The sequence below is a fragment of the Canis lupus genome, chromosome 30 (genome assembly GCF_011100685.1).
Source record: "Canis lupus familiaris isolate Mischka breed German Shepherd chromosome 30, alternate assembly UU_Cfam_GSD_1.0, whole genome shotgun sequence".
NCBI lineage: Eukaryota > Metazoa > Chordata > Mammalia > Carnivora > Canidae > Canis > Canis lupus.
This window is the reverse complement of record NC_049251.1, coordinates 9,264,377-9,279,215: the sequence shown is the minus strand read 5'-3', so window position 1 is coordinate 9,279,215 and position 14,839 is coordinate 9,264,377. Positions and strand designations below refer to the sequence as shown.

The window sequence follows — 14,839 nt, the reverse complement described above, 5'->3', positions numbered from 1 at the left end:
AGCTAGCTCTAATGCCAGGCAAACTCCTCTTTACATAGCATACTTCAAAATAGAATACTTAGAGGAATGGGGATTGATTGTCTGCAGGGAAGAACTTTCTCCTCCCCACCCACCGAGCAACCACCAGTCACCCTTGGGATAGGTCTGGCTTATTACCCTGGCCTTCTCATTATGGAGCATTGGCTTGAGGCCCTGCCCCCAGGGACGTCTTTAAAAGTGGTTACTACTTCATGAGGTGGTACCAGGTGACACCTGGTGGGTGTCAGCCTAGAAGCATTAAGCAAACCAGTGCAGCCTGAGTTTTAACACGTAAGGCTGGTTGCTGAGAAAGTAACAGAGGCTCTGTGATGCTGTTCTGAGAAAAGAAGGCAAATTCCCAAAAAGGCAGCTCCAGATTATGGACATTCCACACTTGAACAATCAGAGGAGTTGAGTCTAGAACAAAAAGAGTTCTATGGAAATAACTTTAGTTCCATTCCATTCCATTCCGAAACTCCACCATGCTACCTTGCTTTGGAGAGGAATTCGCAGTCGGGCTCGTCTTGGGAATGTGGTTACTGAGGCTCCAGTCTGTTACCAGGAGACAGTTCTAACTCCCCCAGGAGGAGATGGATGACCAGCAGGACCCGAGGGCATGTGGCCTGGGAGGCTCTGCATCTTGGTCAGTTCCAGCAGTGTCAGGATTGACTCTGACATTTCCACTCCCTTTACCCCCTGGTTTTGAACTGGATGTTATGTTTTTCCCTCAATCTTTTTTTTTTTTTAAGATTTTATTTATTCATTCATGAGAGATACACACACAGAGAGAAAGAGAGGCAGAGACACAGGCGGAGGGAGAAGCAGGCTCCATGCAGGGAGCCCAACATGTGGGACTGGATCCTGGGTCTCCAGGATCAGGCTCTGGGCTGAAGGCAGCGCTAAACCGCTGAGCCACCCAGGCTGCCCCTCAATTTCCTTTTCTAAACATGGTAGTCTTTTTGTTTGTTTGTTTGTTTGTTTTGTTTTTAATCCAGATAGCTGCAGGCATTTAGTTTAGGATCTATTTTAATTTTAAATCATAGTCATCCACAGAAGAAATTCTTAATAGCATTTCCTCATTGCCTCTGTTTACTTTTGAAAAAACAAACAAACAAACAAAAAAACTTTAATCAGTAGCCCCAGGGATTGAAATTTGGAAACTTTCTTTCAAGCTAAAGGAATCTAAATGCTGCTTCCAGTGCACCTGTCATTTTAGCCAGGCCTGAGAATAGTGATGATAAAATACAAACCCATTCTCATGTTGGTGTGATGATTTAGCCATAATAGAATACATATGTGCATTTTGTGACTTCTGTTCGTCACCTCTCTGTAAGTAAATGAAGCTTTAATAATAGGCTTTTTAAATATGAATATTATAGTCACTTAGTACCATAGGGAATATTTTTCTAACTGACTTACTACAAGTATACAGCATCAGTCTGGACACATACTGGCTTCATCAGCTAATTTAGATGCATAGATTAAGGAAAAGAGGCTTCTGCCAAGAATCACCAGCAAATTTGTTGTTTTCTTTTTAATCTGAGTGATGAACTGGTATTGTTTGTTGATTTGTCCATTTTGTGGTGTGCTTATCCATCATAAACGTATTGAAGCTCTTCCCATTAGTCTAACCTCAGGATTTGTGGTGGCTGCCAAGTCATTAACCATTGTTCCTCCCTGGCGGCCGCCTGTACGTACGGTCCTGGTCCTAACATTCCAGAAAACCAGCTGTGCTCCCTGGATTCAGGCAGACTTTCCCAGCACTGGGTGCACTGCTGTTCCCCACTCTGGCAGTCAGGAAAGAGAGGCTTGAAAAGTACATGTTTAGGTTGCACGCCATGAAATTGCCAATATTCAGCCATCCTTTACTTGTAAAAGTGGTAATTCTGTAAGATTCCATCTAAGCAGGTAACTGTGGCCTTTTTTATATGCTGGATGTGAAATTAAATTTCTCCTGGGCCGTGAAGGTTAGATCAGCCGTTTGTGGCAGGACCATGTAATAATTATTATCGTGGGTTGGTTGTCAGAGGCTTTTTGCATATCGTGTGCTATTTATGATGGCATCTTAGGAAGTCATGTCATCTCTCTGGTCTCCCTCTAATCAGCATATGAGTTAGGGTTGAAGGAGGTGCTTTGAAACTGCACCATACTCTGTCCACCGTAGGCATCCGCTGTTATCTGAACCAGATGACACCGTGGGAGTTCTCGGGCTGCTAGAATTGCTCAGATACCTAGAGCTTGCAGAGTTAGTAAGCGAGGTCTTCTGCCTTCTGGCACCTCTACCCTCCAGTAGTAGGCTGGAACAAGTCACGAGGGAGCCTCTGGTGGGGAGTTCCAGGGCTGTGGCACATCACTCCCTGTTTTGGGATGTTGCCGTCTGTGACAAGGTACACAGTAGTGGTTCAAATGCACTAAGTGGTGGTAGCAGCCTAGTAGTCAAAAACCCCAGGCCCAAGTCCAAACTGCTGGGTTAGCATCCCAGCTCCATCACTTACCAGCCACGTGACTTGGCAAGTTATGGCATGTGCCCCTCTGTGCCCTGGTCTCCTCCTGTGTAAACGGCAGCACACATCCCCTACCTTTCAGATTTTGATGAGGATTAAGTGATTTAAAATGTATGCAAAAAGTGTTTAGGGATGCCTGGATGGCTCAGTGGTTGAGTGTCTGCCTTCGGCTCAGACTCAGGTTGTGATCCTGGGGGTCCTGGGATTGAGTTCCGCATTGGGCTCCCCACAGGGAGCCTGCTTCTCTGTCAGTCTCTGCCTCTCTCATGAATAGATAAATAAAATCCTTAAAAAAAAAAAATCTTTACTATATGTGTTTAGACATATAGTAATTGGGCAGTAAATGTTTGTGCCATTTTATTATTGCCGTAACTACCAAATATCACTACATTGTTAAAATCAAACAGCGTTAAAGTACCACCTGGTTCTTTCAGAATGTTGGTCATCAAATTGGAATGTTAGCATTTAGAGGCAATTTTAAAATCCCTAATCTTCTCGCCTCCTTGTTTTACTATGTAGCAAGACCTTACAACCCAGACTATTCCTTCACCCAGCCCCCTTTCTGCTACCCCTGAGCCTTCTTTGGGTGTGGGGGTGGCAGGGGAGGGGGGTGAAGTGCAGAGTTGGTGTCCTTCTTCCGCTCCTTTTATCAGACAATGAGATGCATCAGGTCAGCCCTGGGCGAGAAGATGCTTCGTAACAGCTTCTGTGAGGCTCCTGGGCTTAACGGACACATGTCTGTGATTTTCATGGGAAATGTAGAGGGCAAGGCACAGATACACTTTTATGTTAGTCACTCTAAAAAGGAGGAAGAAGTCCATCTTGGCACAGCAAACCTGTGCTTGGAGACATTTCAGCACGCAAACATAAGCAAGAAAAGCCTGACCTAGGGCTGACTGTACTATACCCAATAAATAACCTTGCCTTTCACCTTCCTGTCTTGGAGCCTAACAGTAAGATAGGTTTGCTGTAACAGCATTGCATTAGGGTGTTTTTCTGATTACAATATAATTATTTAAGAAAACATCCATGTGGGCCTGACTCCTCCTGTATGAGGCCTGCCCCCACGCAGGGGTCTGAAAGCTGACCTGTGCTCTGTGCTCCCCTGCTGCACCCCTCCCTCCACCCCTGCACGCCCTCACTCCCCTACCTCACAGGCTTTCTTGCTTTCCTTCATGGAATGTAGCCAGGTTTTGGACATGCAAGCCAACCACCCCATCCCAGGGTGCACCTGGAGAGCTCTCTCCTTCTCTCCCCACCGTCCCCCCCCCTCCTGTGCCTTCTCCTTCCCTCCTTCTCCCCCTCCTCCTTTTTTCTGCAGTTATCCTTGTGGGCCCCTCAGGTGATCCCTTGTCTACTGTGTGGGAATGTGGTTGTCACCACATTCACCGCATCTTGTTTTGTGGCTCACAGATTTCACCTCTGCTGTTGTGTCAGAAGGCATGGGAGTTGTTGGAAGTTTGTCACTCTGCAGAGAGGGAGTGGACAATTTATATATTTTGAATCCCTCTGTTAACTCCACACTAGAATCCAAAGTTTTGTGTTTTGGAAAAATTGATATTGAGTGTGAGCTTGTGGTTTTGGAGACAGGTCAGTCTCTCTCAGGAATAGCTTAGGGTGAATAGTTTCACCCATGTGCAATTTTTCAGCATTGCCGAATGTCTCAAGCCATCCAATAAAAAGGATGGGACTGGAATAAGAGACAGAATCATCACTGACAAGAAACGCAGTCTACCACAGATGCACTCAGAACTCTGTTCCTCGCTCAGTTCTAGAGCGTTGAATGGGGTGGTTTGTTTCTCTGTGAACTTACAAAGAATGAATGCTTAGTGATCTCTGTGTACTTTATTCTCACAGATCTGCTCTCCCAACATTGAGCAGTGGGGTTTATTTAAAGGTCTGGAGGGTGCATGAGGGGTGAGAGAAAATCAGAAATAAGTAGTTCTCTTAAAAAAAAAAAAAAAGTAGTTCTCTTAAATTAGCTTGTCCCTTTATTTTTAACATGGTGAGATTTTTAACTTTATGGATTGAGTTCTACTCAGCTGACATCAGAAATTCTAGATTGTGGTCTTTGGCCAGCCATGCATTAATGGTGTGACCTCAAGATGTCATAACTACTCTGTGCTTCATCTTTTCCAGCAGCAAAATGATCATAATATCTTTTCCTACATCTCCTTGGGCTGACTTGAAAATATAGGAAAGAATGTGTGGGAAACTTGTCCTGAGCACTTCAAAGATGGCTATTTTGAAATGTCAGTAATTGTATCTCTTTCTCAGGACTGCCCACCCCTGGCCGTGCGGCCAAGCCCCTACCCTGCCCGTAGGGCTATGCCATCCACATGTGTACTGTGAGGGCTGGCATCGCCTCCCTGTCTTGCATTCCCAGCATATTTACTTTCTGAGTGATCCCACCAGTTCCACTGAATGGAAGAATTGAGCTTTTGCTGAGAGTTTTCCAGCTTTCTGCCCACACCAATACAGAAGTTAGCCATTTACAATAGAGAAGAGGAGAGACACTCTATAGTTTTCGCCTTAAAACAGACACAGTGCCTACCAGGGATCCACCTTGGGGTCTGCTGCCTGAGTGAAAGTATCAAAGTGTTTCCCTCTGCTACTCTAGAGTTACTTACCATTAAAGCTAAAAAAAAAGACCTCACTTGTCCCCATCCAAGTGTCTCCATTTATACATAAGGACACAGGCCCAAAGTTGGGAAGCCCTTGTCCAGGGTCCCACAGCAGATTATTGGCAAAGGTCGAGCTGAACCTGAACCCAGTCTGCTGACCCACAGGTCAAATTTTCCTCCCATTTCACGCTGCTTCCGTGAGGCTGATGCCAGGACAGCTGAAAGCAGGGGGATCAGGATGAGAAGGAAGAAATGGTATCAGGGAAGTGAGGGCCAAGGAGGGAGGCTTGAGATGCCCAGCCAGGACTCTCCCCTGCCCCTGCTACTTTGTCCACTTTTAGGGTACACCTCGGATTCTGAGGCACTTGGAGGATTTGGGGTATTTCTCACAGGTGCTTGCCCTGTGCTGGGTCTGAAACCACATGGGCAGCAAACTAGATGCTGAGTCCCCACGGCATCAGTGAAAACAGGCCCTGGTATTTCCACCATCACACCAGGGAGTGGGCAACACGACCAGACAGGGAGCTTAGGATACTCCAGCACAGGCATCCCTGGGTGGCTCAGCGGTTTAGTGCCTGCCTTCAGCCTAGGGTGTGACCCTGGAGTCTCAGGATCAATACCACATCAGGCTTCCTGCATGGAGCCTGCTTCTCCCTTGCCTGTCTCTCTGCCTCTGTCTCTCTCTGTGTGTCTCTCATGAATAAATAAAATCTTTAAAAAAAAAAAAAAAAGATACTCCAGCACAGTGGGGCAGTGACCCTGAAGGAGGCATGGTATTCCCTGGGAGAAGAAGCCCAGGACGCTTGGCCAAGGAGCAGTATAGGGAATGGGTAGGCAAGGGATGGGCTTTGGGTTGGGCTGGCCTGGGTTTAAGGCCCAGCTCTGAGTGATGCTGAGTAAGTTACTTCTCTGACATTAATAGGAATTTCTTCCTCAAGGGATTAGTTACTATGAGGAACAAATGCGATGATGTTTGTAAAATATCTAAGTATTCAGGGGTGCCTGGGTGGCGTAGTTGGTTAAGCATCTGATTTCGGCTCAGGTCGTGGTCCCAGGGTCTTGGGATTGAATCTGGCATCGGGCTCCCTACTCTGGTGGGGAGTCTGCTTCTCTCCTCCCTCTGCCCCTCCTCTGCACTCGTGTGTTCTCTCTCCCTCTGCTCTCTCCCTCAAATAAATAAATCAAATTTCTAAGAAATATATCTAAGTGTTCAGTAAATATCAGCTAAAATCAAAATTAATGGGTAAGGATCTGGTGGCAGGTAGCAGGCAGGTGCCAAGGTACCTTCCCATACCTGCCCCATGGTCCAGCATCTAATCCCCATGGCACCAGTGGAGGTGCTGTAAATCCCCTGCAACCCCCCACTTTACAGACAACGTCAATAACCTTGAGAGGCCAGGGAGCTCCTCAGAGCTTGGAGATGTGTAGTTCCTGATCCCGCCTTTGATCCCTTTTTTTCCAGATTCATGTGCTCCCAGCTGCCCAATCAGGTCTTGAAGAGCATCAGCATCATCGACAGCCCTGGAATCCTGTCTGGGGAGAAGCAGCGCATCAGCCGAGGTCAGTGCCCACCCCAGGCCCACCCCTACTCCGGGGCTGCTGAGGCTCACTGTCAGGCAGCAGAGGATTTCTGTTTCTAGGAGATTCTATCCACCACCCAGGATGCCTTCAGCGGCCCTGGACAGCCTGGGGGTCCAGAACTGGAGGGGCCCCGAAAAACAATCGGGAGGCATAAATAGCATCAGAGGTTCTGCATTTCAACTGAGAAACTTCTGGAGTGTTAGCTAAAATCTCTTAGTCCCTTTAAACGCTGCCATCTGCCACTAGTACCCACCTCATATAATTCTTGTGAGTTTAAGAGGTGACATACATGTCGCTACTAACCATTCCCTTGGACACGTATGGCAAAAAATAAAGGAGATGAGTAGTCACTGCAAAGGAGAGAAGCCCTGCCTCCCACTCTTCCCCCCTCCCCCGTCAGCACACATCCCACTGTCCCACACCGGGGCCTCTGCAGCACTCTTATGCATCAACCTTTGTTGTGGTGCCAGACACTGTGCCGTATGCTGGGGATGCAGCAAAAACAGGCCTACTTTCTGCCCTCATGGAGCTCATGTTCTAATGGGGAAGACAGACACCAAGCCAGTGATCACAGGGAGATAGAAAGTGAGAACTGAGATGGAGCATGTGTTAGGGTGGAAAGGGGAACTAGCCTGGCCCTGGGATGTTGGGAAAGACTCCCCAGTGGAAGTGACATCTGAGCCAAGACCTAGCATATGAGTAGGAATTACCTGAGGGAGGCCCTGCAGTGGGGAAGGAGAGACTAGAAGGCGTTCAGAGATCTGTGGAGAATAGAAAATGCTTGAAAAGTGACATCTGGGCTTCTTTGACCTTCAGAAAATGAGGCTGAGCCATAAACAATATCTAGACCTGTAAGCCATGGTTAAGCAGATGAGCCTGCTGTCTCCTCCGCCCACCCTGGTGAAGGGGCCATTGGGTGGCCTGGAGGGCACAGCTTATTCAGAGTGAGGATGCCTGACTGGGAGGACACTAGGGTGGATTCCTGCAGTCACAGAGGCAGGTCAGATTCCCCTGACCCTTGAAACAAAAGACGGTCCTTTGAGGCTCTGCTGGGAGGGAGAAGATGGAGCAGATGAATTGCTGCTGTCACTTGTCCCTGATAAGTCTTCACGACCCCTTGGATAGCAAGTCCATAGAACTGTGTCTAGAAGTACCAAGGTTGAGCAGGGATGTGTCTGGGGTCATGGCCTCTGGTTCTGGCCAGATGGTGAACTCCCCTGGCACCCATGGAGCAGAAGTGCAACTACATAGGCCTTGGGGACACTCCCAGGAGCCAGAAAGCAAGGTCCTAAGATGGGTAAAGAAAGGCCAAGGCCTATAGGCCCTCCTTTCTCATGGCATTTCAGGAATGCTGACTTTGCAGCCTCTGTGGACTCAGATTCGTGGAGAGCTGAATCCTGCCTGTGCCTTCGCCTATTCAGTCAGGGACTCTGGACCATTAGGCAACCCTAAGGCCTCCGAGAACATTGCTTATAGAAAAAAGCATAATACTCTTCTTCTCTCATAAATATATGTTAGATTTAGTTTCAGTTATAAAAATAATGTTTGTTGTAAAAGATCCAAGCAATGACTAGGGGTGTACAAAATCTCTCTGTCACAATTAACAATTGTTAACGGTGTTCTCCAGCTCTTTAGAGACTTTTTCCTGTGCGTGTACAAACATACCATTTTTAACAGAAATGCAATTTCCTGACACATTTTCTACAACTTAATTTTTTTTGCCATAGTGGTCTGTCACAGACATCATTCCTTGCTGGTATTTTCAAATTACTTTATTCCTCTTAATAGGTGCTTAGTTTCCATCAAAGGGACCTAACATAGTTTATTTAACTAATTTGTGGAAATTGTGATGGTGAGTAATTTTTTACTGTTACAAAGAGTGCTACAAATAGACATCATTTTTGTATCTTTACGCCTCATTGCCAATAGATTTTTTTCAGAGCCAGTTTAGGACCACTCATCTGGCCCCATAAAAGTTGCTCTGCAGAAAAAAATGTTTTGTTTTAAAAGGAAAATAAAGCAACCCCACTCCCCACAGCTTTTCTAAGCTCTCCATGTTTTATTGCTGCTACCAGTTGGCCGATTCTAATCATCCATGGTCTTCAGGGCTTCTCCTTTGCCTAGTAATTAGAAGTCTTTCAAACTGTAGCTCCTTTATAGTAGTGTCGCATAGCATGCTGCTTTCAGGATGCTTTGAAGACCAGTTCTTTTTAACACTATATAGTAATCTGACTCATATCCTGGTCCGACTTACTAAGGCATGTACTTACTCACATCCTCTGCACAGAAATAGTACACATGGTGCCAAGGAGTCGGTGCCTGCCACCCTGACAGCTAGAGCAGCTGGTGGGGAAGGACCTAGAGCTGCAAATGGTGATGGCGCTCTGCACCGGGGCTGATGTTCCCAGGCTTCAGTACCAAGCTGTGTTTGGGACAATTGGTGGCTGGAGTCACTTAGCTGTCAGTTTCAGCACGTTAACTCCAAAGAGTCTATACAATTTTAAAGCTGCTTCTGCTTAAACTGTTGCAAACAGTGCTGTGCTCCCACTCATCCTCACCCTGCTTCCTCCTTCCAGCTTCATAAATTACAGCACCACCTTCACCAGGCCCTTAGGTCAACACTGGATGAGGGAGTAGGTACGAATTGTGACCCCGCTAAGCATTTGAAACATCTGCCACTGACTTTATTAGTAGGACTCTGACTTCCTTATGGGTGTTCTGTCTATGAAAGAGAGAAAAGATGCCAGCTGCTGTGCCTTTCCTTGTCCCTTGCTGCAGCCGATGGATTAGCCCTCAAGAAGCAGAATCTCCTCAGGGAGATTCCTCTTACACATCTGCAGAGTCTTTTTAGGTGTGTATCCGCAATAGCAGTATAAGAACAGCCACCATATATTGAGTCCTTGTTATATGTCTACACTGTGCTAATCACTTGGGATTTGCCATCTGTGTTAAACCTGTTATACTAATGCACTGACAGTAGCTCAGCCCTGTCAAGTAAACCCCACTTGCCCTCACTCCCCTGGGAAAGCAGAGCCTTCCAACGACCATGAGAGCTCTTTCCCCACCTGCTAGGCAGATGAGTGACTGAGCTTGACAGAGTAAACACTATTGACAGGGTGCCACTTCTGGAGAATAGATTCTGAGGACGAGTGCTGTACAGGCAGGCAGTGCAGCTGCAGGAGGAGGTGGTGAGGGGTTGGCGACTGCTGAACACCCCAGGAAGACCTGATGACTACACCACACACTCAGGCCTTGGCCCATTAGCATGGGACAGGGAGGTGACAGTGGGATCGTGGAGCTTTGTGCTCTCTTGCTAGGGATCTAATGGGGAAGGAGGGACTTGAACTGGGGAGCTGGCCTCACACCATCACTGACATCCCCCAAACACCCCTAGGGCATTGCCCAGGTGTCCAGAGCTCTGAGGACCAGATGGTCAGTGAGGGTGTAGCTCCAAGAAGGAATCCTGATGCCTTAGTGGTGAGAGCAAAAATGGGGACTCTGAATATGGGGTTCAGTACCATTATCTTACCTCCCCCATGGCTCCATTCTTCCTGACACATCCCTCTCTCTCATGACATCATAAGCCTGGTTCCTTTTCATCTGGTGCTGAGGAGAGAGGTAAGTGTGATTACAAGGAAGACATAGTGTTCAGTCATGGCTCTTCTCTAGGCCAAAGTCATAGGGAATGGAAAGAAGCTTGACATTTCTAAATAATAGTTCATAGTTTATGGTGTCGGGTTTGAGGGAAAACATGGCAGACCCACTCTTATGTTGGAAGCACATTTACCAAACAAGTGTTGGTGAGGATGTGGAGAAAAAGGAGACCTGTAGCATGTTGGTGGGAATGCAAACTGGTGCAGCCATTATGGAAGACTGTATGGAGGGTCCTCAGAGAATTAAAAAGGAAGCTACCTTACAATCCAGTAATTAATTGCACCACTGGGTATCTACCCAAAAAATACAAAAACACTAATTCAAAGGGACACATATACCCCTATGTTTATAGCAGCATTATGTACAATAGCCAAATTATGGAAGCAGCCCACGTGTCCATCGATAAATGAATGAATAAAGAAGATGTGGTGTATATATGCGATGGAATATTATTCAGCCACAATAAAGAATGAAATCTTGACATTTACAACAACATGGATGGAGCTAGAGAGTATAATTAATGCTAAGCAAAATAAGTCAGAGAAATATAAACCATATGATCCCTTTATATGCGGAATTTAAGAAACAAAACACAAAGAAAATAAAAAGAGAGAAACCAAGAAAAAGACTCTTAATTATAGAGAACAAACTGATGGTTACTAGAGGGGAAGGAGTGGGGGGATGGGTGAAATAGGTGATGGGGATTAAAAAGAAAAGAAAGAAAGAAGTGACCTTTACCAATTAGGATAGGTAATTTTTCTCAGCAGACTCTTAACGTTGCCCCTAGAAGTCAGATCACTGGACCCCTTGTCTCTCTGCTCTGCTTCACAGTGAAACAAGAAAAGAATACATAGAGCATTTGGGGAGAGTATTACCTAAATTTACTTGGGAGCTCTATAAATAAAACCCACCAAGGTGATTGATTTTGGAATAATTTTTAGTATATTCCATATGGAAACCCAGTACCCTTCAGATGTTCTTTAGTTAAGTTATAGTTAGCAAAAAATCTTTAGGAACAAAGGATTGAGCTTAGTTACAAAACTGTAGGTTTCGTGGCTGACATAAAAAATATCAAGCATGGATAAAAATGTTCTAAATATTTATAATAATAATTTTATTCTAATCAAGTAATTTTATTACTAAAATAAAGAGCTAGCAAAAAAAAATAGCTAACAAACAAAATAGCTTCCTAATTATTGTAGCCAATAAAAGAATGTTTGGATTCTTAAGATTTTCTAAATTATTTTCTTGAGGGATCCCTGGGTGGCGCAGCGGTTTGGCGCCTGCCTTTGGCCCAGGGCGCGATCCTGGGGACCCGGGATCGAGTCCCACGTCGGGCTCCCAGTGCATGGAGCCTGCTTCTCCCTCTGCCTGTGTCTCTGCCTCTCTCTCTCTCTCTCTCTCTCTCTCTGTGACTATCATAAATAAATAAAAATTAAAAAAAATTATTTTCTTGAGAGGTGCCTGGGGGGTGTCAATGATGATGTGAGGCCAGCTCCCCAGTTCAAGTCCCTCCTTCCCCATTCGACCCCCCAGCAAGGCAGCACAATGCTCCACCACCCCACCTGCCATCTGCATTGTCCCATGCTGACAGGCTGAACTCTGGGTGTGGTGCAGAAGTTACCTCTTCTCATACTTTCTAAATGTGAGTTGGTTCACTCTTAATCCTTTGCCCCTGATGACAGCATCCAGGTTTTTTACTTTCTATGATGAGAAAACAGAGCACATTTACCTGCACACCCTTATTTTCATTCCTGCTCTTTTATTATTCTGGTTCGTGGCCTGTTTACTTCCTAAAATACTGTTTATTCATGCTGATCCTAACCATTATCTGGGTCTGGACCATTATTTCTGGACTCCGGCATTAACACAAATATGTTCCCAACTCCTAGTATGAATGAATCTCTGGCCTCTGGCTCTAATCATAATGCGCTGGTCTGACTAGGAGAACTCTGAAAAATTCTAATGTGGCAACTGGTATACTTGTCCACCTATTTAACATATAAGCATGTGGAAGGCACTGTTTTAGCAGTGAATAATTATTCCTGTGGTTTCCTGAAAGGATGAGACTTTGTGTAGCCTTCAACAGACTTCACTTTGATAGCAAGATTAGTATAATTTTTCTCTCTTAAAAATTTAACTCCAAAAGAAAAAAGTCGTTGTGGTCTGAATTTTCTGACAGCCATACCTCTTCCTCCAGAACCAGGACCTTGTCAGTTAAAAATCCGAGAACAGCTTCTTCTGATGTTTAAGTCCTTTATTGTATAGGCCCTTCTCATTTTAAGTCCATAAATGAAACTAGGAAGAGAGAGAAAAATAAAAAAGCAGAAAATGTCCTGCTAGGAAAAGCAGTAAATTATAGTAATGCATGCAACAGAAGGAATCAAACTATGCTTCAGTTAACATAACAATCACAGCTTCAAAAATCATCAATTTGTGTTTTAACATTTATATACTGACATCCTTAAGTCTTCTTACTTCTAGCAACATTGAGGAAAGCCTTCAAGAATAAAAAGGGTGGATAGGATGCCTGGGTGGCTCAGCGGTTTAGCGCCTGCCTTCCGCCCAGGGCGTGATCCTGGAGTCCCTGGACCGAGTCCCATATCGGGCTCCCTGCATGGAGCCTGCTTCTCCCTCTGCTTGTATCTCTGCCTCTCTCTCTCTGTGTTTGTCTCTCATGAAGAAATAAGTAAAATCTTTAAAAAATAATAATAAAAAGGGCGGGTCACCTAGGTGGCTCAGGTGGTTAAGTGTCTGCCTTCAGCTCTGGTCATGATCTCAGGGCCCTGGGATTGAGCCCCACGTTGGGCTCCCCGCTCAGTGGGAAATCAGCTTTCCCCTCTCCCTTTGCCGCTCCTCACTGCTTGAGCTTTCTCTCTCTGTCTTAAATGATTAAAATCTTTAAAAAAAAAAATTTTTTTTTTTAAAAAAAGGGCATCTGAAGACATGACAGGAACTATGAACAGGCAGTTTCAAAGGTCTCCCAACTCAGCAAAAGCGCCCAAACATAATACCACATGAGAACTGACAGACCTGGGGAAAAGGGCTGTGCAACTCCAACCTGGAATTAATAAAGCTGCAGAAAAATAGAAAAGGTGCAAATAAGCCACAATCAAGGAAGCATAGGCACAACCACTTGAAAGACAAAAGGCCAGAGTTTGAAGGCTGCCCAAGAAAGGAGAGAGAACATTTAGGGGTGTCCTGATAAGAATGACTTGCCCTCTTGGGCTTTGGGAACCACAAGGCCTAGAGAGGAAAACACACATGCACACAAAGAGGAAGGAGTCTTCCCCCTAAAAGACCAAGAAAACTTGAAGGAAGGAAGATGTTAGCCATGTTCGACTGCAGCAAAGACCCTTCTAAGAAGCTTGGGGAGAGCAGAGAGCTGAAGAGACTTAGGAGGCCAGCAACATCCTCCCCAGGACAGTGATGGCAGGTGGATCCTGTCCTTAAGATGGGCTGTGCAGTCTCGGCCGTGGGTGTGAGCGTGGAACTTCATGAAGACTTTCTGAGAGGGGCCTCCTAATGCCTGCCAAGTACCCCTGGAGCAAGGATGTTCAGGCTTTACTTGGATAGAAATAATAATTCAGTAAAGAGGGGGGTGGGTGTGGTAGCATTATCCTTTCCCTCATTCTGGTCACCACCCAATTACTGATATAGCTCAGGACCATCCCAGCTTTTCTGCAGGACCAGAGGCTGCAGCCACATGAGCTCACTGGGCATGTGGCCCCCAACTCCCCATCATGTGGTTGCTACAGGGTTTCTTGACGTTTTGTTTTGTTTCTTGGGGTTTGGGCCTAACCATAGTTCATGCTCTCTTAGCTCCTCTCCTTGTTTCCTGTGGCTCCTCCCAGCTTCAAGGCATTCCTAGGCTTCATCAGCATCCCATTGACCTTTACCCTTGGATCCAGAAGTTGGGTGAACAGAGCCCAAGGGCAAACCTTGAGGCATGCCAGTAGAGACTGCCCTCTGGGTTGATAGTATCTCATTAAGGAACAAGTTCCATTGAGGCGTATTGACTTCTTATGTGCCAGGTGCCAAGCTAGGAACTGGGAGCGTAAAGATGATCAAGTTACTGCCCCTACCCTGGAGTGGCTACAGCCTAGTGTGGCCATCCAGCCAGTCACTGATGCACCAAATTGTTATATAAGAAAGGTGTCACCTCAATAAACTTATTATCTGGTCAACAAACAGTAGGTTAAAAATTGGACATGGTCACTGCCCTTATGGAATTCATATTCTAGTAGGAGAGTCCGGGCAGGTAAACAAATGAATAAATCATTGTAATTAGTGGTGAGGGCCAGGGAGGAAACAGATGAGACACTGAGCTCCATGAGAGGAGCTGAGGTGGAGCTGCCCGCTTCTGGGAGGTAGGGAAGCCTGGGGCTGAAAGCCCAGAGGGACCCGGCCTTCTCAGTGGTGTGGGACAAGGTTTTGCAGGTTTGGGCTGCATTTGTC

The 14,839-nt window shown here is 45.9% G+C and overlaps 1 protein-coding gene across 1 annotated transcript in view; it reads left to right on the top strand.

The window, feature by feature from the left end:
* The window catches only part of EHD4 (EH domain containing 4), an 80,928-nt gene that overhangs the window by 22,788 nt on the left and 43,301 nt on the right, over positions 1 to 14,839 (top strand). Inside the window, exon 3 of the mRNA XM_038580145.1 lies at positions 6,609 to 6,706. Coding sequence (XP_038436073.1) covers positions 6,609 to 6,706 — 98 coding nt within the window. The remainder of the gene's footprint in view (positions 1 to 6,608; positions 6,707 to 14,839) is intronic.